Here is a 25,044-nt window from a genome sequence, read left to right as displayed (position 1 = left end):
ATAAGCAAAAATGTTGTTTGAATGTTTTATAAATAAGCCTCCAGTTTATTACTTTACCTTATCTGGTTCCTAAAAACATCTTCGCCATCAGATCCTATTTATATATAATCAAATATAATCTTAGTGAAGACACTTTTTGTAAACTGAGCCCATTTTTAGCGCAGAAAAAAAGGGTGATAGGAGGCTTTTCAGGTTCTTTGTTGATTCGAATCCCACTTTTCAAATCTTTTAAATAGACTGAAGAACATTCAAGTTGAATTCCTTTGACTATCAAGGCCTTTTTGTTTTCATTTGATCTATGGATTTCGGCTCCAGAACTGACTGAACTGAGTTTGTTTTCCCAGCAGTAAGCAGGCTGAGGTACGATATGAACTCGACCAGACGTCTGGACCGCTTCAATGACGCTTTCACCAAGAACTTCATCACCTTTGCCCTCAGCGTCATCATCAACTCCATCAACGGATCCTTCGTCTACACCTTCTTTAAGAGCCAGGTCTTCCAGCGAGACCCCCGGTAAGAAAGGGTAAGACTGGGTGTGATTGTGTGCATTTCCTCGACTCTCCACGCGTTTCGTATCAGACAAGTCTGGGACGCATGAGAAGCATGGGATGTTCAGATGATTTTTTTATTACTCTTTCCATTCTTCATTCTTTTCCTCTTCTCTTCTACCCGCTGAATGGGCAGCTGGGAAAGTACAACTTTAAAGAACATATGATGAACATCTGCAAAGTTCATACATTTTGTAACTGTCTTGTTGCACATTGTGATTCCCTCTTGACTTAAAATGGAGCTGACTTAAAAATGACTAAAAAATGAGTATAGAGTGCATGAGAGTAATTTCAAGTAAATATGATAATGAAGTATTCTCTCTTCTCTCCTCCTCCCCTCCCTTCATCTCTCTTCCTCTCCTCTCCTTCCCCCCCCTCTCCTCCTCTCTTATCCTATCATTTCTTATTGTCTCCTCTCCTCTTCTCCTCTCTCCGCTCCTCCCCTCTCCTCCTCTCTCCTCTCCTCTCCTCTCCTCTCCTCCAGGTATGTGCTGTACATCCATCTGGTGATCAACGATATGATCATGCTCACAGTTTCTACAGTGCTGCAAATCATGATCTACACCGTCCCCCTGGGCTTTGCTCCCTGTTGCCTCATGCTGCTCATCTTAGTCACCACCAACAAGTAGGTGTGTGTGTGTGTGTGTGTGTGTGTGTGTGTGTGTGTGTGTGTCTGTCTGTCTGTCTGTGTGTGTGTGTGTGTGTGTGTGTGTGTGTGTGGGTGGGTGGCTGGGTAGATGGGTGAGAGAAAGTGTTAGCACATTAATTCTGCATGTGTGGTCCTGTCACGTTTACACTTGTTTTTTTGACTCTACACTATATGGGTACAATACATTTCATTTCATTTCAAACCTTTATTTAAACTCGAATAACCATTGAGGTTGCCCTCATTTACAATGATGTCGAGTTACAAACAAGTTCAAAGTATTAAATAAATAGGACAAGACATAGATGACAATAAAGAAAATCAATTAAAACAGTTACACATTGAGGCAGGGAGGTTTGTGATCATGGTTTTAAATTGTCCATAGGTTAGTAGAGTATTGATCTTTAGTGTGTGTTGAAGATCATTCCAGGAATTTGGAGCACTAAAATAAAAGGCTGATTGTCCAAATTTAGACCGTGCTTGGGGGACCTTAAGCATAAGCAAGTCATTTGAGCGAGTTTGATAGGGTCCAAGGTTCCAGTCCAACAACATTGAAATGTAGGGTGGTAGCTTTCCAACGAGGGCTTTATATATAAACAAATACCAATGTTTATTACGCCTCTCTGCCAGAGAAGACCAACCCACCTTATTATAGAGAATACAATGGTGAGTACCATAGCTATCACCAGTAATAAATCTGAGGGCAGAATGATAACCGTGTCTAGGGGTTTAAGGGTGGAAAGAGCAGCATTTCTGTAAATTACATCCCCATAATCCAACACTGATAGGAAGACTGCCTCAACAATCCTCTTTTCTGCTATTCATAGGGAAGCTGGTTCTGTTTCTGTAAAAGAAGCCAATTTTTTGACGCAGTTTGCTAACCAGATTGTCTATATGGTATTTAAAAGTAAATTTCTCATCAAGCCAGATGCCAAGATATTTATATTCAGTAACTCTCGCAATGTTAGATCCATTCGCAGTGGATATATGCATACAATTGTGATCAATATTTCTGGCTCTAGTAAACAGCATGAATTTTGTTTTATTTGCATTAAGTACCAGTTTAAGATTGATAAGAGCATCTTGCAGAGCATTAAAGGAAAGCTGCAGGTTCTCAATGGCTAGTTGTACAGAATCAGCAATACAATATACAATGGTGTCATCAGCATAAAGATGGACCTGACAGCCACTCAATGAAGAGACAATATCATTTATATAAATGGTGAAGAGGACAGGACCCAAAATTGAACCTTGTGGAACACCTTTTGTTGCTGGCAAGAACTCAGACTGGACACTTCCCGACTTTACACACTGAAGTCTCTCAAACAAATAACTCTGAAACCAATCACAAGCCTTTCCATCAAAGCCAATACTGCATAACCTTTGCAAGAGCAAAGGATGATCAACTGTATCAAATGCTTTTGACAGATCTATAAAAAGGGCAGCACAGTGTTTTCTTATTGTCTAGAGCGGAAACTATATTATTTGTAACTAATGTAATAGCTGAAATAGTGCTGTGGTTAGCTCTAAATCCAGATTGGTACGTACTTAATACAGAGTGACTTGAAAGAAATGCCTTGAGTTGGTTATTTACCAAAGATTCCAGGATTTTTGCTAGACAAGATAATTTGGAGATTGGTCTGTAATTATCTAGATCATGCGTGTGCAATGCATGCATTTGTTCATGCATGTGTGTACAGTATGTGTGTGTGTCTCTAATCTAAATCTCCATCTGGTAGACTAAAGATGGAGGTTGTCAAAATGCAATGCAGTAAAATGAACTCTCAAAAGAGGAAAAAATGGTGGAAACTATTTTTTAAAGTAGGCTACTGTATTTTATAGTACACCGCCAAATTCAACTGTATTCCCATTTGTTGCAATAAATGATTCATCTCATGACGAGTGTGTTCAGACTGAAATAGTATTATTATAGGACTAAGATGCACTCTTCTAAAGATTTCTTGGCTATATTTCTTCGTCGGGGGGTCAACTAAAATAGAAATGGAAAATGTAACTTGCTTCCAATTACTGATTATCTCCTTAAAACTTGACTTAAAACATGACTTTGCCTCCTGCATCTGTGGACTACAAAGATAAAGGGCCAATTTAAGAGTTAGTGCTAAAGTTTTATTTATTAGTCAGTGGCCTGGGATCGAGTAGGTGGGTGTGTGGGTGTGAGTGTAGGCGAAGGTGTGATCTGTACTTAAGTGTGCAGGCAGCCAAAGGTACTGTTAAATAAGCCCTGGTCTATCCTGCATGCTGGAGGAGCAGTACTGCTGTCAACAGTCAACACTCACAGTCTGATGTAGGGGCGAGCACGGAGGTCAAAGGTTATGTACGTCAATGGAATGCCCTCAAATGTCTGGCAATGCACGTATGTACGGTGGCCATTTTAGGACATCCGCAGCTGCCTCTGTTATCCGTAGATTGTCAGATTTAGATGGAACTGAGTCAGGTTAAGCTGTCTTTTGTCAGACTTTGACAAAATCTGCTGTTGCCAGAAACTCTGAAAGCTTTAGCTCTGTTTGCTCTGGAAGAACAGAACAGCGCCCTCTTCTTGTTTTGTGCCATAAAGCAATCCAGCAGGTTTACCGCAAATCCGACCAGGTGGAGAAACAATGTAAAGAATGCAGTGTAGAGGCCGAAGCTGATCAATCTACTCGATGATGGTCTCGTTTTCAGTAATTATACTATCAAAATGAATGTGGTAATGACTTATTGATATTACATTTTTATAAAGGTTTTCATATAATTTGTTTTTACCTGTTTGTCTCTTCTCAGTCTTCTGGAAACTATTCATGATTCATGTTTGTCATTTTTATTTCTATAAGAGGCCTGTATTTTATTGTCTGTGAAGCACAGTAACTCTGGATTAAAAAGTTTCTACACAAATTATTATTGTTGTCGTTGTCACCGTATGTCCCTCTTTATCCAGGAACAGCCCTCTGAACCTGGCTGGCATGGCGGTGGAGCGGTACATCGCTGTGTGCTGGCCTCTTCACCACGCCCAGATCTGCACCGTGCAGCGAGCCTACGCTCTGATTGGACTGATCTGGGGCGTCTCCGTCATCCCCGCCCTCGTAGACATCTTCATCACCCTCATCGCCCAGCCTCTGACCGTCTCCGCTAGGAGTGTCATCTGTTACACCAGCTACGTGTACACACACCGCACCACAAGGCCCAGAGCGTGGTGGTCCAGGTGAATACTCAACATTATACAGATTTTTCTTTTTTTCTTGTTTTTGTTTTTTGCTGATTTCAATTGTTTTCATTCAGTGTCATTGACCTTTTTTTTTTTTAATTTTTTTTTTTATTTCACTGTATGTTTTATTACATTACCTTCTTTCATTCACTGATTTGATGGCATTGTATATTTCATTACTCATAATGAAAATGTGATAATTAACTAGGATCATCGTCTAACTAGCTAGCTAGCTAAACTAGCTAGCTGTAGCCTACTTCTGTAGCTCTGCAAATGATCTAGCAAGCGCAGCTAGCTCGCTAACCATCCACACACTGCATATACAATATTTCTTCAAAAAGTGAGCCATATTTTGTCTACTCTCTCGGTGACAACTCCTCCAGGCCCTTCTCCTGTCCTTTGTGTTCCTGACTGTGATCGTCACCTACCTGAAGGTCTTCTTCGCTGCCAGGGTGGCTTCCTCTGCCAACCAGGCCAGAAAGGCCCGCAACACCATCCTGCTCCACGGAGTCCAGCTCCTCATCTGCATGCTGTCCTTCCTCACCCTCTCATCAACCTCATTTTAATCACCGCTTTACCTTCTGAGCGCACCAAGATCATCTTCTCCACCTTCCTGTTCACCAATGTGTTTCCACGCCTCCTCAGTCCGCTCATCTACGGTGTCAGAGACAAGGCGTTTAGCAGCCACATGAGGCTCTACTTCTCCTGCAGATGCTGTGGCTCTGTAGCTAAGAAGGTGAAACCAATGTCAGGGGCTCAGAAGAGGTCCAAGCAGATGGCTTTAATGTGAACGGCCTTAAAGGATAAGTTAGGACCTAGTCTGTATTTGTCTCTTCCATCCCTGTAGGACTTGGACCCACAGAGAATATTGGCTCCAGAGTCAGCTGTCAGTTGAAACAGCGAGCTCTGTTGCCTCTTGCTGCGAACAATGAGTCAAAACAGGGTTTGTCAAAATATCTCCAAAAAAAGCCAGTCTGTGAAAACAATACAGAGACCAACAGATGTATTTTTACCCGCAGCCTGGAAAGCAGCAGCACCGCACCATTTCCGCTCAGTGGATCATTTCTACCACACAACAATCTGACCGGACCGTCCAAACTAGATCACTTCGCCAGTAATGACCTTTCACCCACAGCAGTCTGTACTGCGGCACGGCAGAGAAAAATAGTTCTGTGATTTCCAGATTAGTGAAAGTGTGTGTATGCAGAATTGTGACATGAAATCAGAGCCAATTTTAACTCATGTACTTTTCCGTTTGCTCTAAACTCCCCTGTGGAGCCTACACATGGCTTTTTGGAAATATTTGACAAACACTGTTTGGACTCATTGTTAGCAGCAAGAGTCAATATTCTCTGTGGGTCCAAGTAGCCTACTAGTGTGTAAGAGTGTAAGAGACAAATTATAGGACAGGTCAAGTCTTTAAGGGGAAGGTTTCATGAAAAGCAACATTTGGATCTGGAACTTTTTAAAAAGCCACAATCCATGATTTATTTGGCCCTGTAATCAAATACTCTTGAGCTTCACTTGTACAATGGAAAACCAGCTACTGCAATGTTTATCTGTCATGCTCAAGATACAGGTTTGTTTACATTCAGTGTCTCAAAGGCCAAAAACTTTGACTTTGCAGCTCTTCCAAGGTGCATAAATAAAAAAGAAACAAAGGAATGAAGAAATTCAGCTACTTTATCTTAACATCTTCAATGTTTCCAAACAAACTATCCTCAACCTCAAAACACATTTAAAACTCTGTTTAGCTGTTATGTATTGTCAGTCCTTGTATCAAAAGCTGCATGACTCTATTCAAGAAAGAAAATGCCTTCATCCCAATGAATCAAAATAGAAACAAAGCCAGACGTGAGGTGACAGCCAGGCCACCAGTACAGACTGTGGATTCAAACCTTCAGTGACTATTTTTACTCCCAGGAACTGTGTTGCTCAGCAATATTAGCCAAAACTCTGATCATTGGCTGAAACTGTATTGAACATATTACTAAGAAGCACTGGGGACTAATGGCATCACTTGAGATAGGTAGATGACTGGTAGTTTTTTAATAAAAAAAGAATTAACTTACACTATATCACATTATCACACAGGTATCACACCATCAGTAGGCTACCACTAATAAGAACAGTAAGAAACCTCCCATCGATCCTTTAACTGTGCCCATCTCTCCTTTATACACCCAAACCTCCTGCTCACATTCAGCATTAGGGCTGCAACTAACGATTATTTTCATTGTCGATTAAGCTGTCGATTATTTTCTCGATCAATCGATTAGTTGTTTGGTCTATAAAATGTCAGAAAATGGTGAAAAATGTCGATCAGTGTTTCCCAAAGCCCAAGATGACGTCCTCAAATGTCTTGTTTTGTCCACAACCCAAAGATATTCAGTTTACTGTCACAGAGGAGTAAAGAAACCAGAAAATATTCACATTTAAGAAGCTGGAATCAGAGAATTTTTACTTATTTTTCTTAAAAAATTACTCAAACCGATTAATCGAAAATAGTTGGCGATTAATTTAATAGTTGACAACTAATCGATTAATCGATTAATCGTTGCAGCTCTATTCAACATCAAACAGCAGAAAATACATGAGTGTCTGTTTTTCCTGTAAAGGCCACATGTGTCTCTGAGGGTTAAAACAACGTCAGAAGCTCAGAAGAGTTCAGAAAGGAAATCAGCTATGTGAGCTGTTCTGCTATGTGAGTAAATTCTTTATGAAGAAAGGAAGGAAGGAAGGAAAGAAGGAAGGAAGGAATAGCACACACACACACAGGCAGAGATGCAAGACCATGGGTAGGACACTAGGTGGAAATATCATCAAAGATATACTATATGGAAGGCAGATCAGGGATGACCTGCCAAGATGAAACAGCGTGTCCTGCTAAACAAATGCATTCTTAAATGCATGATACGAGTTTTAAAATCCATTGGTTTTGGAACTCCTGATGAGCTAAACTGTACTTTCATTCAAAACCATGCCTGAATAAACTTATTTTTGTTTCTGCCCATAATGTCTCGAACAGTAACCTTTTCTCTGTTAAGTTAATGAAGTAGACCTATTTCCTTTTGAAAGTGACATGCATTTTGCAAGAGTTTTATTCGAAAAATGAGATAGCCAGCCTGTGGAAAAAGTAACTCTACGACTATAGGAGTGATGGGACGTTTTTTTGTTTGTTTGTTTTTTAAAGATTTTGGGTAACTTAAGTCCTTGCTTGACAAAATCCTCCATATTATACTTATACATCAATTGGAAAATTTGGAAATCAACCTTAACAAAAGTACGAGATAAAGGATATTATGCAAATAATTGTAAGGGATATTATAGAAACATTATAGTGATACCATAGAAAAAACAACACCACCACCCTCATAGATATATCTTAGTGATTTTTGATTTTTCTTTATTTTTATGGGACACGTGATCTCGCTCCGGAGAGTGAGAGGATATTATATTACTATAGGACTATTAATCAATATTATAGTGACCATGTCTGTTCAGACATGGTGGCTATCGCTGCTCATGCTAACTACCCAGTTCTTCTTCTTCTGTTTATTCCAAACAAACCAGGAAATGTAAAAAGCATCACTTCCTGTGTGTCAGAGGATTTTTCCAGGAAAGAGCTACCAGACACCGGCTGTTTAGAACAGACAATTTAAAAGGTTTCATGAACTGGATATAAGTTGAATCACTATTATCAATCTGCCACAGAAAGTAGCAAAATGGACATTCATTTATATAAAAATGTTGTGGATTACTACTTTGAATGACCAAGACAGACTAATAAAATGTATAAAGGCCCACTTCAAATAATAAACTAATGAAATACTTTCAAAAAATGTAATCGTGAACATGTATTCTAAGTTTTTCTACAGAGATTCCTACAGACTTCTGCATGGGGTTCCCAAATAGCAGCAAAGATGACCAGCGGACTGATAGAAGAGAAAGCTCAAGTGTTATCATTTATTTTTAAAGTACCGAGGAAAGCCTGTTTCCCTGGATTTTGATTGATTCTCAGTGTGATTGCTAGCGAAAGATTTGTTATTGACAGATACAGTGTTGAACAAACATCTTTATACTTTTCTGCAAAGTAGCTCAACCAATCAAAAGGAACTGTGAGTTGTAACTGTAACCCAGTGGCAGTGGTGGCCTAAAGGTTAGAGAAGCGAGTTTGTGACAGGAAGGTCGTCGGTTCAATCCCCCGGACCGGCAGGATAAATCTGGGTGGGGAAAGTGGAAAAGCAGCGCTTGCCCCTCCCTCATTACCACCACTGAGGTGCCCTAGAGCAAGGCCCTTAACCCCAACCGCTCCAGTGGAGCTGCTCAGTGGCAGCAGATCAGACTGTGGTTGTACTGGTCAGCTTCCAGGTTTGAATGTGTGTGAATGTGATCAGGGTGTTCCTGAAAAAGAGAGCATTGAAAAATCATAATAAAAATAATTTGCACAGTGAAAGAAAAGAAAATGATAAACAAACAAAACAACAGCAAAAAAAACTAGATGATACACTAATACACAAACAGAACTGGAAAAACAATTGGAACTATAGAACAACAGTCAGATCCTTAAAGTAGCATAGGTAATAGTAAGCAAAATAAATTAAAATCCCTATGTAAGAGCATCATATTAAGATCATCTTAGTTTGACAAAGTTAATGTTTGAATTAGAAACTTTTGGGAACCCAGACTCAGGTCAGGAATGGAGCTGATTCAGGAGACTGGAAAGTGACATTTGAATAAACTGTACATGTTGAAAATGAAAATGTGGCTGATTAGATTTAGTTTTACATGTATTTTGTGAGTGAAAACTATATAAACTATATAAAACAGTATATATTTTTTGGTATTTTGAGCCATGATGGGAAAGAAAGCTTATTTCTCTAAACACATAATGAGAACAAACCATAAATGTAAACATTGAAATAAATTCCAGATTGTGTCTTTAGAGATCCTGTTTCCTCCACCCCACCTCTCTGTTCCCACCTCAAGATAATCTCATCTCACTACTAAATTCTATATAATCCAGCATCTCTTCCTGTTCCTCTCACTAGTTAGAGCGACAGTCAGCTGGTCGGCCAGACCTGCACTTCAAGGTAGGCTAGACCGTGTGCTTGTCATTTAAGTTATCTGCTCGCTATCTGTTTAAATATCTGTAGTATCTCTAGCCATATGCCTTTGCTGCTCCTAACTTCTCTGCTCCTAACTATTCACTATACTTCAACAGATTATTTCTTTAATATGTGAAATGATTTAAATTAATTTGAAACATTTGCAAATTATTCTTTTATGATTGTCTTTTTTCTTACCAACACTAATATAGGTTTAATATGGAAAATGACCTGGGCCGAATTACAGAGCAGTCAAAATTTGGTGGCTTAAACAACTGGTTTGGTTAGTTTTTACACCAACTTTGCTGCCTGGGCGGTGTTTGGACCTTCGAGCCAGTCACAGTGCTTAAAAACCCAACCAGGAAGCCGGGCCACGTTAAACAAACTCACATCAAATAACCGGCACAGTTTAGTCTGAGCCACGGAGCTGACAGGTTGTGTTGTGAAATCACCAGCAAGGATGGTTGGTGTCCGGCCGATTGTGGTGGGCTGGTCTGGACAAAAGTCCAGGTCCATCCCATTGTCTCAATGTGCTTCTCCTTTCACCTTCTGCAGTTCCCTCTGTCACATTAACTCACCTGAAGTGATTGTTTGCTGCAGTTATTGAGCTTGCTTTATTTGGTGGTATGTGGGGCCTTGTCTGTGGTGCTGAAGTTGCATTAGATGTCTGTTTAATGATTTTTTTTATTTTTTGTATTATGATTTTTTTAGTCATGCTCTGTAATGGTTTGGCATTTAGTCTTCATTCAGGCCTTTGAACATTTATGGTGGAAACAATGATTTTTTGCATGATGTCTTTGATGTGAGTTGCATTCAGATTTGATACCGTATAGCTCTGTGTGTAAAGCCTAATATGGCACTTGTAGGCTCAAGTCAATCTATGGTGTAAAGTAATTTGTTGGTTACTACATTGTCTTACATTTGTCTGCAGTATGTGTGTTGAGCCTGTATTGTTTAAGTTAATGTAAATCTATGATCTTTATTGGCATAGTAAATTTAACTTTTTTGCGTGTCAAGTGGACGGAGGGGGGCACTTGATGATGATCGGTTTCTCATTCACAGTATGAACAGATTGTGTTTATTGGTGTTTAGTTTACATCTTATACTAACCTGTAGATTCCTACATTGATAACATGTCTCTGTTTTTGTGTATGGATGCAATGTTTTATGTTCAGATTCTTTTAATGAAGTCAGGTCCTGGAGCCTTATTCAGAAACTGTTCTTTGACGTTAATTGCATTGTACAATTATGTCAAAAAATATGATAAAAAAGACTAAAATTATATCATTCATACATACATTCATACCTTGAATCATGATCGATTTTTTGTTTGTAAGACAAATAATGCAACTCAGTGATTTGGGTATCATAAATCTGTCTTTTTTCATAAATTATTCATAAATAACTTAGGCTTTGATGATTTGGTCATAAGCAAAAATGTTGTTTGAATGTTTTATAAATAAGCCTCCAGTTTATTACTTTACCTTATCTGGTTCCTAAAAACATCTTCGCCATCAGATCCTATTTATATATAATCAAATATAATCTTAGTGAAGACACTTTTTGTAAACTGAGCCCATTTTTAGCGCAGAAAAAAAGGGTGATAGGAGGCTTTTCAGGTTCTTTGTTGATTCGAATCCCACTTTTCAAATCTTTTAAATAGACTGAAGAACATTCAAGTTGAATTCCTTTGACTATCAAGGCCTTTTTGTTTTCATTTGATCTATGGATTTCGGCTCCAGAACTGACTGAACTGAGTTTGTTTTCCCAGCAGTAAGCAGGCTGAGGTACGATATGAACTCGACCAGACGTCTGGACCGCTTCAATGACGCTTTCACCAAGAACTTCATCACCTTTGCCCTCAGCGTCATCATCAACTCCATCAACGGATCCTTCGTCTACACCTTCTTTAAGAGCCAGGTCTTCCAGCGAGACCCCCGGTAAGAAAGGGTAAGACTGGGTGTGATTGTGTGCATTTCCTCGACTCTCCACGCGTTTCGTATCAGACAAGTCTGGGACGCATGAGAAGCATGGGATGTTCAGATGATTTTTTTATTACTCTTTCCATTCTTCATTCTTTTCCTCTTCTCTTCTACCCGCTGAATGGGCAGCTGGGAAAGTACAACTTTAAAGAACATATGATGAACATCTGCAAAGTTCATACATTTTGTAACTGTCTTGTTGCACATTGTGATTCCCTCTTGACTTAAAATGGAGCTGACTTAAAAATGACTAAAAAATGAGTATAGAGTGCATGAGAGTAATTTCAAGTAAATATGATAATGAAGTATTCTCTCTTCTCTCCTCCTCCCCTCCCTTCATCTCTCTTCCTCTCCTCTCCTTCCCCCCCCTCTCCTCCTCTCTTATCCTATCATTTCTTATTGTCTCCTCTCCTCTTCTCCTCTCTCCGCTCCTCCCCTCTCCTCCTCTCTCCTCTCCTCTCCTCTCCTCTCCTCCAGGTATGTGCTGTACATCCATCTGGTGATCAACGATATGATCATGCTCACAGTTTCTACAGTGCTGCAAATCATGATCTACACCGTCCCCCTGGGCTTTGCTCCCTGTTGCCTCATGCTGCTCATCTTAGTCACCACCAACAAGTAGGTGTGTGTGTGTGTGTGTGTGTGTGTGTGTGTGTGTGTGTGTGTCTGTCTGTCTGTCTGTGTGTGTGTGTGTGTGTGTGTGTGTGTGTGTGGGTGGGTGGCTGGGTAGATGGGTGAGAGAAAGTGTTAGCACATTAATTCTGCATGTGTGGTCCTGTCACGTTTACACTTGTTTTTTTGACTCTACACTATATGGGTACAATACATTTCATTTCATTTCAAACCTTTATTTAAACTCGAATAACCATTGAGGTTGCCCTCATTTACAATGATGTCAAGTTACAAACAAGTTCAAAGTATTAAATAAATAGGACAAGACATAGATGACAATAAAGAAAATCAATTAAAACAGTTACACATTGAGGCAGGGAGGTTTGTGATCATGGTTTTAAATTGTCCATAGGTTAGTAGAGTATTGATTTTTAGTGTGTGTTGAAGATCATTCCAGGAATTTGGAGCACTAAAATAAAAGGCTGATTGTCCAAATTTAGACCGTGCTTGGGGGACCTTAAGCATAAGCAAGTCATTTGAGCGAGTTTGATAGGGTCCAAGGTTCCAGTCCAACAACATTGAAATGTAGGGTGGTAGCTTTCCAACGTTTATTACGCCTCTCTGCCAGAGAAGACCAACCCACCTTATTATAGAGAATACAATGGTGAGTACCATAGCTATCACCAGTAATAAATCTGAGGGCAGAATGATAAACCGTGTCTAGGGGTTTAAGGGTGGAAAGAGCAGCATTTCTGTAAATTACATCCCCATAATCCAACACTGATAGGAAGACTGCCTCAACAATCCTCTTTCTGCTATTCATAGGGAAGCTGGTTCTGTTTCTGTAAAAGAAGCCAATTTTTTGACGCAGTTTGCTAACCAGATTGTCTATATGGTATTTAAAAGTAAATTTCTCATCAAGCCAGATGCCAAGATATTTATATTCAGTAACTCTCGCAATGTTAGATCCATTCGCAGTGGATATATGCATACAATTGTGATCAATATTTCTGGCTCTAGTAAACAGCATGAATTTTGTTTTATTTGCATTAAGTACCAGTTTAAGATTGATAAGAGCATCTTGCAGAGCATTAAAGGAAAGCTGCAGGTTCTCAATGGCTAGTTGTACAGAATCAGCAATACAATATACAATGGTGTCATCAGCATAAAGATGGACCTGACAGCCACTCAATGAAGAGACAATATCATTTATATAAATGGTGAAGAGGACAGGACCCAAAATTGAACCTTGTGGAACACCTTTTGTTGCTGGCAAGAACTCAGACTGGACACTTCCCGACTTTACACACTGAAGTCTCTCAAACAAATAACTCTGAAACCAATCACAAGCCTTTCCATCAAAGCCAATACTGCATAACCTTTGCAAGAGCAAAGGATGATCAACTGTATCAAATGCTTTTGACAGATCTATAAAAAGGGCAGCACAGTGTTTCTTATTGTCTAGAGCGGAAACTATATTATTTGTAACTAATGTAATAGCTGAAATAGTGCTGTGGTTAGCTCTAAATCCAGATTGGTGCGTACTTAATACAGAGTGACTTGAAAGAAATGCCTTGAGTTGGTTATTTACCAAAGATTCCAGGATTTTTGCAAGACAAGATAATTTGGAGATTGGTCTGTAATTATCTAGATCATGCGTGTGCAATGCATGCATTTGTTCATGCATGTGTGTACAGTATGTGTGTGTGTCTCTAATCTAAATCTCCATCTGGTAGACTAAAGATGGGAGGTTGTCAAAATGCAATGCAGTAAAATGAACTCTCAAAGAGGAAAAAATGGTGGAAACTATTTTTTAAAGTAGGCTACTGTATTTTATAGTACACCGCCAAATTCAACTGTATTCCCATTTGTTGCAATAAATGATTCATCTCATGACGAGAGTGTTCAGACTGAAATAGTATTATTATAGGACTAAGATGCACTCTTCTAAAGATTTCTTGGCTATATTTCTTCGTCGGGGGGTCAACTAAAATAGAAATGGAAAATGTAACTTGCTTCCAATTACTGATTATCTCCTTAAAACTTGACTTAAAACATGACTTTGCCTCCTGCATCTGTGGACTACAAAGATAAAGGGCCAATTTAAGAGTTAGTGCTAAAGTTTTATTTATTAGTCAGTGGCCTGGGATCGAGTAGGTGGGTGTGTGGGTGTGAGTGTAGGCGAAGGTGTGATCTGTACTTAAGTGTGCAGGCAGCCAAAGGTACTGTTAAATAATCCCTGGTCTATCCTGCATGCTGGAGGAGCAGTACTGCTGTCAACAGTCAACACTCACAGTCTGATGTAGGGGCGAGCACGGAGGTCAAAGGTTATGTACGTCAATGGAATGCCCTCAAATGTCTGGCAATGCACGTATGTACGGTGGCCATTTTAGGACATCCGCAGCTGCCTCTGTTATCCGTAGATTGTCAGATTTAGATGGAGCTGAGTCAGCTTTAGCTGTCTTTTGTCAGACTTTTAAAGCAATCCAGCAGGTTTACCGCAAAATCCGACCAGGTGGAGAAACAATGTAAAAAATGCAGTGTAGAGGCCGAAGCTGATCAATCTACTCGATGATGGTCTCGTTTTCAGTAATTATACTATCAAAATGAATGTGGTAATGACTTATTGATATTACATTTTTATAAAGGTTTTCATATAATTTGTTTTTACCTGTTTGTCTCCTCTCAGTCTTCTGGAAACTATTCATGATTCATGTTTGTCATTTTTATTTCTATAAGAGGCCTGTATTTTATTGTCTGTGAAGCACAGTAACTCTGGATTAAAAAGTTCTACACAAATTATTATTGTTGTCGTTGTCACCGTATGTCCCTCTTTATCCAGGAACAGCCCTCTGAACCTGGCTGGCATGGCGGTGGAGCGGTACATCGCTGTGTGCTGGCCTCTTCACCACGCCCAGATCTGCACCGTGCAGCGAGCCTACGCTCTGATTGGACTGATCTGGGGCGTCTCCGTCATCCCCGCCCTCGTAGACATCTTCATCACCCTCATCGCCCAGCCTCTGACCGTCTCCGCTAGGAGTGTCATCTGTTACACCAGCTACGTGTACACCACACCGCACCACAAGGCCCAGAGCGTGGTGGTCCAGGTGGAATACTCAACATTATTACAGATTTTTCTTTTTTTCTTGTTTTTGTTTTTTGCTGATTTCAATTGTTTTCATTCAGTGTCATTGACCATTTTGTTTTTTAATATTTTTTTTTATTTCACTGTATGTTTTATTACATTACCTTCTTTCATTCACTGATTTGATGGCATTGTATATTTCATTACTCATAATGAAAATGTGATAATTAACTAGGATCATCGTCTAACTAGCTAGCTAGCTAAACTAGCTAGCTGTAGCCTACTTCTGTAGCTCTGCAAATGATCTAGCAAGCGCAGCTAGCTCGCTAACCATCCACACACTGCATATACAATATTTCTTCAAAAAGTGAGCCATATTTTGTCTACTCTCTCGGTGACAACTCCTCCAGGCCCTTCTCCTGTCCTTTGTGTTCCTGACTGTGATCGTCACCTACCTGAAGGTCTTCTTCGCTGCCAGGGTGGCTTCCTCTGCCAACCAGGCCAGAAAGGCCCGCAACACCATCCTGCTCCACGGAGTCCAGCTCCTCATCTGCATGCTGTCCTTCCTCACCCCTCTCATCAACCTCATTTTAATCACCGCTTTACCTTCTGAGCGCACCAAGATCATCTTCTCCACCTTCCTGTTCACCAATGTGTTTCCACGCCTCCTCAGTCCGCTCATCTACGGTGTCAGAGACAAGGCGTTTAGCAGCCACATGAGGCTCTACTTCTCCTGCAGATGCTGTGGCTCTGTAGCTAAGAAGGTGAAACCGATGTCAGGGGCTCAGAAGAGGTCCAAGCAGAAGGCTTTAGTGTGAACGGCCTTAAAGGATAAGTTAGGACCTAGTCTATATTTGTCTCTTCCATCCCTGTAGGACTTGGACCCACAGAGAATATTGGCTCCAGAGTCAGCTGTCAGTTGAAACAGCGAGCTCTGTTGCCTCTTGCTGCCAACAATGAGTCAAAACAGGGTTTGTCAAAATATCACCAAAAAAGCCAGTCTGTGAAAACGATACAGAGACCAACAGATGTATTTTTACCCGCAGCCTGGAAAGCAGCAGCACCGCACCATTTCCACTCAGTGGATCATTTTCTACCACACAACAATCTGACCGGACCGTCCAAAACTAGATCACTCCGCCAGTAATGACCTTTCACCCCACAGCAGTCTGTGCTGCGGCAGAGAAAAATAGTTCTGTGATTTCCAGATTAGTGAAAATGTGTGTATGCAGAATTGTGACATGAAATCAGAGCCAATTTTAACTCATGTACTTTTCCGTTTGCTCTAAACTCCCCTGTGGAGCCTACACATGGCTTTTTTGGAAATATTTGACAAACACTGTTTGGACTCATTGTTAGCAGCAAGAGTCAATATTCTCTGAGGGTCCAAGTAGCCTACTAGTGTGTAAGAGTGTAAGAGACAAATTATAGGACAGGTCAAGTCTTTAAGGGGAAGGTTTCATGAAAAGCAACATTTGGATCTGGAACTTTTTAAAAAGCCACAATCCATGATTTATTTGGCCCTGTAATCAAATACTCTTGAGCTTCACTTGTACAATGGAAAACCAGCTACTGCAATGTTTATCTGTCATGCTCAAGATACAGGTTTGTTTACATTCAGTGTCTCAAAGGCCAAAAACTTTGACTTTGCAGCTCTTCCAAGGTGCATAAATAAAAAAGAAACAAAGGAATGAAGAAATTCAGCTACTTTATCTTAACATCTTCAATGTTTCCAAACAAACTATCCTCAACCTCAAAACACATTTAAAACTCTGTTTAGCTGTTATGTATTGTCAGTCCTTGTATCAAAAGCTGCATGACTCTATTCAAGAAAGAAAATGCCTTCATCCCAATGAATCAAAATAGAAACAAAGCCAGACGTGAGGTGACAGCCAGGCCACCAGTACAGACTGTGGATTCAAACCTTCAGTGACTATTTTTACTCCCAGGAACTGTGTTGCTCAGCAATATTAGCCAAAACTCTGATCATTGGCTGAAACTGTATTGAACATATTACTAAGAAGCACTGGGGACTAATGGCATCACTTGAGATAGGTAGATGACTGGTAGTTTTTTAATAAAAAAAGAATTAACTTACACTATATCACATTATCACACAGGTATCACACCATCAGTAGGCTACCACTAATAAGAAAACACCAGTAAGAAACCTCCCATCGATCCTTTAACTGTGCCCACCTCTCCTTTACACACCCAAACCTCCTGCTCACATTCAGCATTAGGGCTGCAACTAACGATTATTTTCATTGTCGATTAAGCTGTCGATTATTTTCTCGATTAATCGATTAGTTGTTTGGTCTATAAAATGTCAGAAAATGGTGAAAAATGTCGATCAGTGTTTCCCAAAGCCCAAGATGACGTCCTCAAATGTCTTGTTTTGTCCACAACCCAAAGATATTCAGTTTACTGTCACAGAGGAGTAAAGAAACCAGAAAATATTCACATTTAAGAAGCTGGAATCAGAGAATTTTTACTTATTTTTCTTTAAAAATTACTCAAACCGATTAATCGATTATCAAAATAGGTGGCGATTAATTTAATAGTTGACAACTAATTGATTAATCGATTAATCGTTGCAGCTCTATTCAACATCAAACAGCAGAAAATACATGAGTGTCTGTTTTTCCTGTAAAGGCCACATGTGTCTCTGAGGGTTAAAACAACGTCAGAAGCTCAGAAGAGTTCAGAAAGGAAATCAGCTATGTGAGCTGTTCTGCTATGTGAGTAAATTCTTTATGAAGAAAGGAAGGAAGGAAGGAAGGAAGGAAGGAAGGAAGGAAGGAATAGCACACACACACACACACACACACACACACACACACACACACACACACACACACACAGGCAGAGATGCAAGACCATGGGTAGGCCACTAGGTGGAAATATCATCAAAGATATACTATATGGAAGGCAGATCAGGGATGACCTGCCAAGATGAAACAGCGTGTCCTGCTAAACAAATGCATTCTTAAATGCATGATACGAGTTTTAAAATCCATTGGTTTTGGAACTCCTGATGAGCTAAGCTGTACTTTCATTCAAAACCATGCCTGAATAAACTTATTTTTGTTTCTGCCCATAATGTCTCGAACAGTAACCTTTTCTCTGTTAAGTTAATGAAGTAGACATATTTCCTTTTGAAAGTGACATGCATTTTGCAAGAGTTTTATTCGAAAAATGAGATAGCCAGCCTGTGGAAAAAGTAACTCTACGACTATAGGAGTGATGGGACGTTTTTTTTTTTGTTTGTTTTTTTTGTCTTTTAAAGATTTCGGGTAACTTAAGTCCTTGCTTGACAAAATCCTCCATATTATACTTATACATCAATTGGAAAATTTGGAAATCAACCTTAACAAAAGTACGAGATAAAGGATATTATGCAAATAATTGTAAGGGATATTATAGAAACATTATAGTGATACCATAGAAAAAACACCACCACCACCCTCATAGATATATCTTAGTGATTTTTGATTTTTCTTTATTTTTATGGGACACGTGATCTCGCTCCGGAGAGTGAGAGGATATTATATTACTATAGGACTATTAATCAATATTATAGTGACACTATAGGAGATTTCACAAAATTTCATTAAAGACCACAAGGTCACTATAAACTCACTATTGAGTAACACACACACACTGTCCCTATTAATATTATAGGAATATTATAGTGATACCTAGGAGGTAAATACCACAGCGTCACAATAAATTCACTAACAGACACTATAGGTAACTAGTAGGCTAGCCTAATATTATAGTGATACCATAGGATATATATATATATATATATATATATATATTTTTTTTTTTTTTTTTTTTTTTAATAAATAAATAAAAAATACAGGCGTATTATAGTGATCTTTCGTTAGGAGACACGATCCTCCTCCGGAAAGTGCCGGAAAAAACCGAAGACTGTCCCGGAGAAAAGACGGGACAAGACCGTTTCAGATGGAGGAATAACTGCGTCCTGAAGCTGCCTCTGGTTATCTGTTGACTGATTTGAACAGTTTATTATAGGCTTTTGTGAAAGCATTTAAGCCGGAAACCGGCTGCTCCTCTTTGTATCCTACAACGAAATTATCTTTAGTGAGTTAGATATAATTTTTATAGGCTAAGTGCTAGTATAAAACTTACCATGGGGTGAAATAACATGTGAAGAAAATGCTGATTCGGGAATTAAAACTGTCCTAAACGTCGTGAGAAAATTCACAGGTGAGTTTCCTAATGAAAGAAAATACTGACTTAAAGTGTGGCTATGGTCCTGAATAGTGAGTTTATAGTGACTTTATTGCATTTTCCCGTATATTTCCCATGGCAATAATATTCCTATAACATTTCTATATAATATTCCTTAAACTGCGAGTAGCCTATAGTAACATTATTCTACTTTATGGTGTTTGTCTCTACTGTGGTATCACTAATATTATAGTGACACATATTCCTATAGGGACTTATAGTTTTCCTGTGATATTTGTATAGTAGCCTATTCTTCTACAAATGATCATAGGATCATTACAGCTCTTTTTTCGTAAGGGCTTGTTTTCTACTTTTTCTACTTTATCCGTTTGTGTACATCATTTTCTGGTTGTCCTCACACTCCAATGAGTTTACTGTAAATCCAGTTTTACTTTCACTGACGTTTCGCAGTACTACTAAATTCACTTGTCTTATTCTTATGTGTAAGAATGTTTTGGACACGCTGCGTTTTTCCACCGCTGTGATTTTGAGCCGCAGAGCTTTCCCTTCTGCTGAATTATAGATCAACTTTATTTCCGTATGTGCATCATGGCAATTCCCCTGGGAGCACAGCATGGGCTCCTCATATAATTATAGGCTGAAAGAGAGAGAGAGGGAGAGAGAGAGAGAGAGAGAGAGAGAGAGAGAGAGAGAGAGACTGCTGAGGAAAAAACCTCTATAGATCATTTAACTTACACTGTCTGGTATTTATTGGCCACTTTGTCTTTGATGAGAACATTTTCAAGTTTAATCCTTGTAGAAGGTTAGAAAAAATGGCAAGTATATAGGCAGAGGAAGAAATAACTCCCACTTTGACTAAATGAACGCTGGCATAAAACTCATTATTGAATATTACTTAAGTTGCAAGCAATCTTGGGACATTTACTTTGGTAGAGTGACATTTTGGAGCGTATAATTATCTGTTTTTTTTTTTTTAAATATGGGGCAAATGACAGCAGGTAACGCTATTACTGTTCCCAAAATAGATAGTGGTATGAAATGAAACCTTTCACCTAGAGGCTTACATCAGGACTGGAGTCAGTTCACCTTCACCTTCAAGTATTTATAGAAACTGCCATTCATTTTCTAAAGAACTAATTTTCTGATATTCTGTAATAGTTTAGATGTGAAAGCCTTCACACACCAAAAGATTTTCAGTATGTCGATTTCAAAAGAAATGTTCTGAAGCAAAGAATTGAGCGCAAGGCTGTAGTCGAGAGCATCTTAGTCAAGTCCACGACCAAATCCAGTCAAGTTCGAGAGAAGACCAGGTCTAAAAGGGGTTGAGACCGAGGCCAGAGCAAATCGAGTCCTATTCAAGACCAAAGTAGGCAATAAACAGTATGTGTTTCCAAAAGTGAAAAATAATGCTCCTCTAACTTTCAACAGAGATGTAGATCCATCTGCAGGAACTCTATACTAAACCTCCAACTAATCAATGCATAGGATTTTGACTTCTCAGGAAAAAGTTGAGTCGTCTTCCAATCATGGCCGAGACCAAGATAAGTCCAAGACCAAGATAAGTCCAAGTCAAACTAGGTACAAGACTGACATAAGTCCAAGATGTCAGAAACGTGTTCTCTAGACTGGACTCAAGAACTCCAGCCCTAATTGAAAGTGAACTGAAGGACCAAATAGACCAAAATAGTCAAAAAAACAGTGTACATGTCTTTCCAAATCTAAAAATAATGCTTGAGGAGTTTCTTAAGGATCAATAGAAATGTAGATCTATCTGCAGGAGCTCTGGACTAAACCCTTCCACATCCAACTAATCAATGCAAGTCCAAGACGTCAGAAACGTGTTCTCAAGACCGGGGACTCAAGAACTACAGCCCTAATTGAGAGTGAATTGAACTTTACAGCCTACACCAAAACCAACATAGACAAAAAACAGTGAACATGTCTTTCCAAATCTAAAAATAATTCTTGAGGAGTTTCTTAATGATCAACAGAGATGTAGATTAATCTGCAGGAGCTCTGGGCTAAACCCATCATCCTCCATCTAATAAATGCATAGGATTTTGACTTATCAGGAAAAAGTTGAGGCATCTTCCAATCACGGTCGAGACCAAGATAAGTCCAAGACGTCAGAAATGTTTTCCAGAGACCGGACTGAAGGACTGCAGCCCTAACTGAGAGTGAACTCTAGTTCAAGAACTGAGAGTTCACTGAAGATCAATATTGCTCATTCAATAATATGTTGCAACTTGGAGGGAGAGCTCAGGTGTACTGGGAAGAAATGTGGAAATTTTGTGGGAAAAGACCAAAAAATAAACTCTGTACTTTTTGTTCCTCCTTGCCCGTCTCCCTCCTTGCACATGAAATAGGATACTATCAGATGTCCGGACCTTTTCCAGTTAATACATGAGCGTGGTGATGGTGAAAGCCCCAAGAACCTTTGGCAAAGGTCAAGGAAATCCCTCGTCCATTAGTGGTCTTTGTTTCTCTCTCCACCCCTGCTTGTGTATACAGCATGGTGCTAGGAAACCCCCATAGGCCACATGTAATCAGTCAGAGTCCTGGAACATTATTCTATGGAGCGGGGACTCCGCAGCTCGCCTATAGGCCTGTTGTATACAGTGGTGTATACATGAGACTATTCATTTATCTCCAAACAGAAACACAGCAGACATGTGCTGGGATGTTCTGTGGTACCGCAAGTCAAACACCCATGCATGCAGAACGAGGAGATGAATTGCCAGGCAAACCTGTGTAGTCTGGCGTATTTTGCAGCTGCTGGTACGAGAAAAATGCAGGTAGGAGGGACTGCACATTCCCCTTACGCACACCCAGCATGTGACTAGTTCAAATTTAACTGGGAAGATGTATGGAGGAGAGTGAAAGTTATTGAAGAGTAACATTTTTCCAAGGTAACTGGACTTCACCTCGAATATCCCTTCAACATTTACACATTTGCATTTCATCAGAGAGGTCAGAAGGGCACAGAACTTGAATGGATAGAACAGTCCTGCCACTGTTTCCTATGGTGATTTGGCTAGTACAGCATAAAATAGCGATTATGGAATTTTAAGGTTTAATTGCTATGGTGACAAGCAATTAAACTATTAAACTAAGCTATGGCTAACGTTAGCGACAAGGTCAACGTAGCTTTAGACTGTACTTCTCTCTGTAGCTCTTCTAGTCAACATTAGCATGTTAGCAATCCATGGCAGCAAGGAGACAGAGAAGCTGCTTTGGTTCTTGCTGTAAAACCTCTCCGTCCAGGAACGTTGTTTTCAGTGGGAATGACCGTTCTATCCATTCAAGTTCTGTGGTCCAGGGTCATGTGCGGTGCAGCAGGAGCTACACAGAGTTCAATGCCTTGCTCAAGAGACACTGAGTACTGTAGACGTAACGCAGCCACACTGCAGTTGCCAGCTGGAACTCAAACAGTAATCTTCTGTTATCAAAGTCACAGTAACATGAAAAATTACATTTTCATCTTGTTAGCTCATTCTCCATAACGTACAATATCCCATTACTACATAAAAATTCCAGCCAATAATACCAGATTTTTGAACAACCCCCAGAACAGAAAGACCATGGACATGTCATTTCCTTGTGACTTTAAGTTGGTCCGTGTACGTCAAGGACAACCTGCCGTTCCTGAAGACACAGTTTCCCTGACATTTCACTCAAATCTTCAGTTTTTTGGGGAATGTATTTATACATGCTAACAAGTGGGGCGATGACTTTGTCCCCCCTCCATACACACAAACACACACACACACACACACACACACACACACACCCATCCTCAAATTCACACACACTTGCAGCTGATGAAGATAGATTTAGGCTACCACAGTTAACTGTAAGATGTATGTGTTGCCATAAATCACTGAAGTAGACAGAGAAGAAAAAATCACGCTAACTACTAGAAGAGAGAGAAAGAAAGATACAGAGATGAAGTCAGACTGCTGTGGTTAAAACACCATTAAGTCTACATTAAGTTAACACCTGTCTGTGGTTCCTGAGGCCATTTCCTACACCCTGCAATTAGAGACTATAGGCTACCATTATTAAATTACATTATAGCTACACTTTACCTGAAGTGAGGCACTTACTGCAGCCCGCAAATGGATAGATACTCTCACTGCTGTTAGAGCTTTACACACATGGATCAACTGGTGATATCTGGATAGTGCAGAAGAAAGCACAACTGATCAGAAATAAAATAAAAATAAATACAAATGTAAAAATATGAAGTGATCTGAGACTTTATAAAACCTCCAGTGATGCAGTCTTCATTTCCTGGAACTTAATTTTGTTGCTAAGCAATATTAAACCAATATTTGCCAACTGGATTGAATTATGTCTTCTGGCAGTAATATTAGCATGGTAAAAATTCTTGTAGGGAACAGTGAGAACTGCTGGGGCCTCAGCAACTTCACCATTAAGATCTTAACATGATACTTTTCTATGGAAAAACACCTTTCTAGATAGATTTTTTTTTGTATTTTAAATTATTGATAGTATTTGTTTATTTGTTGATTAATTTTACAGTTTTTGACTGTGGAATTGTGTACACTATGTGGGTGTTTGTACAGGGAGTAGATGTGCATGTGTGGGAGTAGGTTTCTGTTTTGGCTGTATCTATGTGTTTCTTTTATTTTGATCACATTGAGGGAAGTTGCAGGCAGCCATGGTTGATATTGAAATAAAGTGAGTATTGGTCTAGATGTGTCTGATTCTAACAATCTGTTAAACACATCTTGTCATCAAATTTATTTTATGATATACATGAAGTCTACACTTAATTGACAGAATGGGATGTTACACATATACAGTACATAAATACAGTTTAAAGATAGACTGTAGAATACCCTGCAGTTACCTGGATGGCTTGTGTATGTCTAAAGCGCTGTAAAATTCGTATGGCAATAAAGTTAAACCAAACTAAATTGTCCTCTAACCTTTGTCATTATACTGCAGCATGCCTGGCCTTGCAAGAAGTACATTTAACAAAGCAGATGAAATTACAGAGCCTACACCACAAAAAAGTTGCTCAAAAGGTTGGAGCAGAAACTGAAACTGAGGTCCTTCCTGGTCTGAAAATCTTTGTAGGGTTTTTGTTTTTTTTTTGGCAAATGCTGGTTCAGCTTGGGAACAAGAAAACAGAGGAGAGAGAGTGTGAGATTGGGCCGGGTGACTCTCGGTGTCCAGGCTGTGATTCAGAAAGTCTGCTCCAGTAAAACCACAGGGTCCATGTCAAGATATTTACAATTCAAAATAAAATCAAATATCTGTAGTCAACTCCAGTCCAACCAGAGAAAGTTCTCATTGTTTAACGTGAAGTTGCTTATTGTGCCGTGGAGCTCAATTTAGTTCTGAATTGTTGAGTCTGAGCGCATGTTGATGCTCTTTGGTCACTTCTGCTTAAAATGTAGGTTAGTGGAAAGCAGATCAATAGGGGTCATAGTTGCGATTAATACTCTCTCCAGTAGCCTGCAGTGAGACAATGGGTGCTGTTAATGGTGGTCAAGATATTCCCTCATTTCACAAGTACATCTGACATCTTTTTAGGCATTTTAGGACTTGCTGATCAACCCTGTGCTTGTTGAGTTAGAGCAGCGGTTCTCCACCATGTGCCATTATGCA

General features: G+C 39.5%; 1 protein-coding gene and 1 pseudogene across 1 annotated transcript; both read left to right on the top strand.

Annotated features, from left to right (window-relative positions):
- Window positions 1-367: 367 nt before the first annotated feature.
- Window positions 368-5,186, top strand: LOC139662239 (odorant receptor 131-2-like; annotated as a pseudogene).
- Window positions 5,187-11,298: 6,112 nt separating this feature from the next.
- LOC139662266 (odorant receptor 131-2-like) lies at window positions 11,299-16,001 on the top strand. The gene is made up of 4 exons (XM_071540906.1): window positions 11,299-11,444; window positions 11,964-12,104; window positions 14,941-15,205; window positions 15,594-16,001. The coding sequence occupies exons 1-4, from the start codon at window positions 11,299-11,301 to the stop codon at window positions 15,999-16,001; spliced, it is 960 nt and encodes a 319-aa protein (XP_071397007.1).
- Window positions 16,002-25,044: the final 9,043 nt, after the last annotated feature.

This window comes from Centroberyx affinis, unplaced genomic scaffold, assembly GCF_046629955.1.
Source record: "Centroberyx affinis isolate AG114_WGS23_722 - 3 ecotype Tasmania unplaced genomic scaffold, CSIRO-AGI_Caff_v1 ptg003742l_1, whole genome shotgun sequence".
In the NCBI taxonomy this organism is placed as follows: domain Eukaryota; kingdom Metazoa; phylum Chordata; class Actinopteri; order Beryciformes; family Berycidae; genus Centroberyx; species Centroberyx affinis.
Note: the sequence above shows the minus strand (reverse complement) of the source record. Positions and strands in the feature narration are given on the sequence as shown.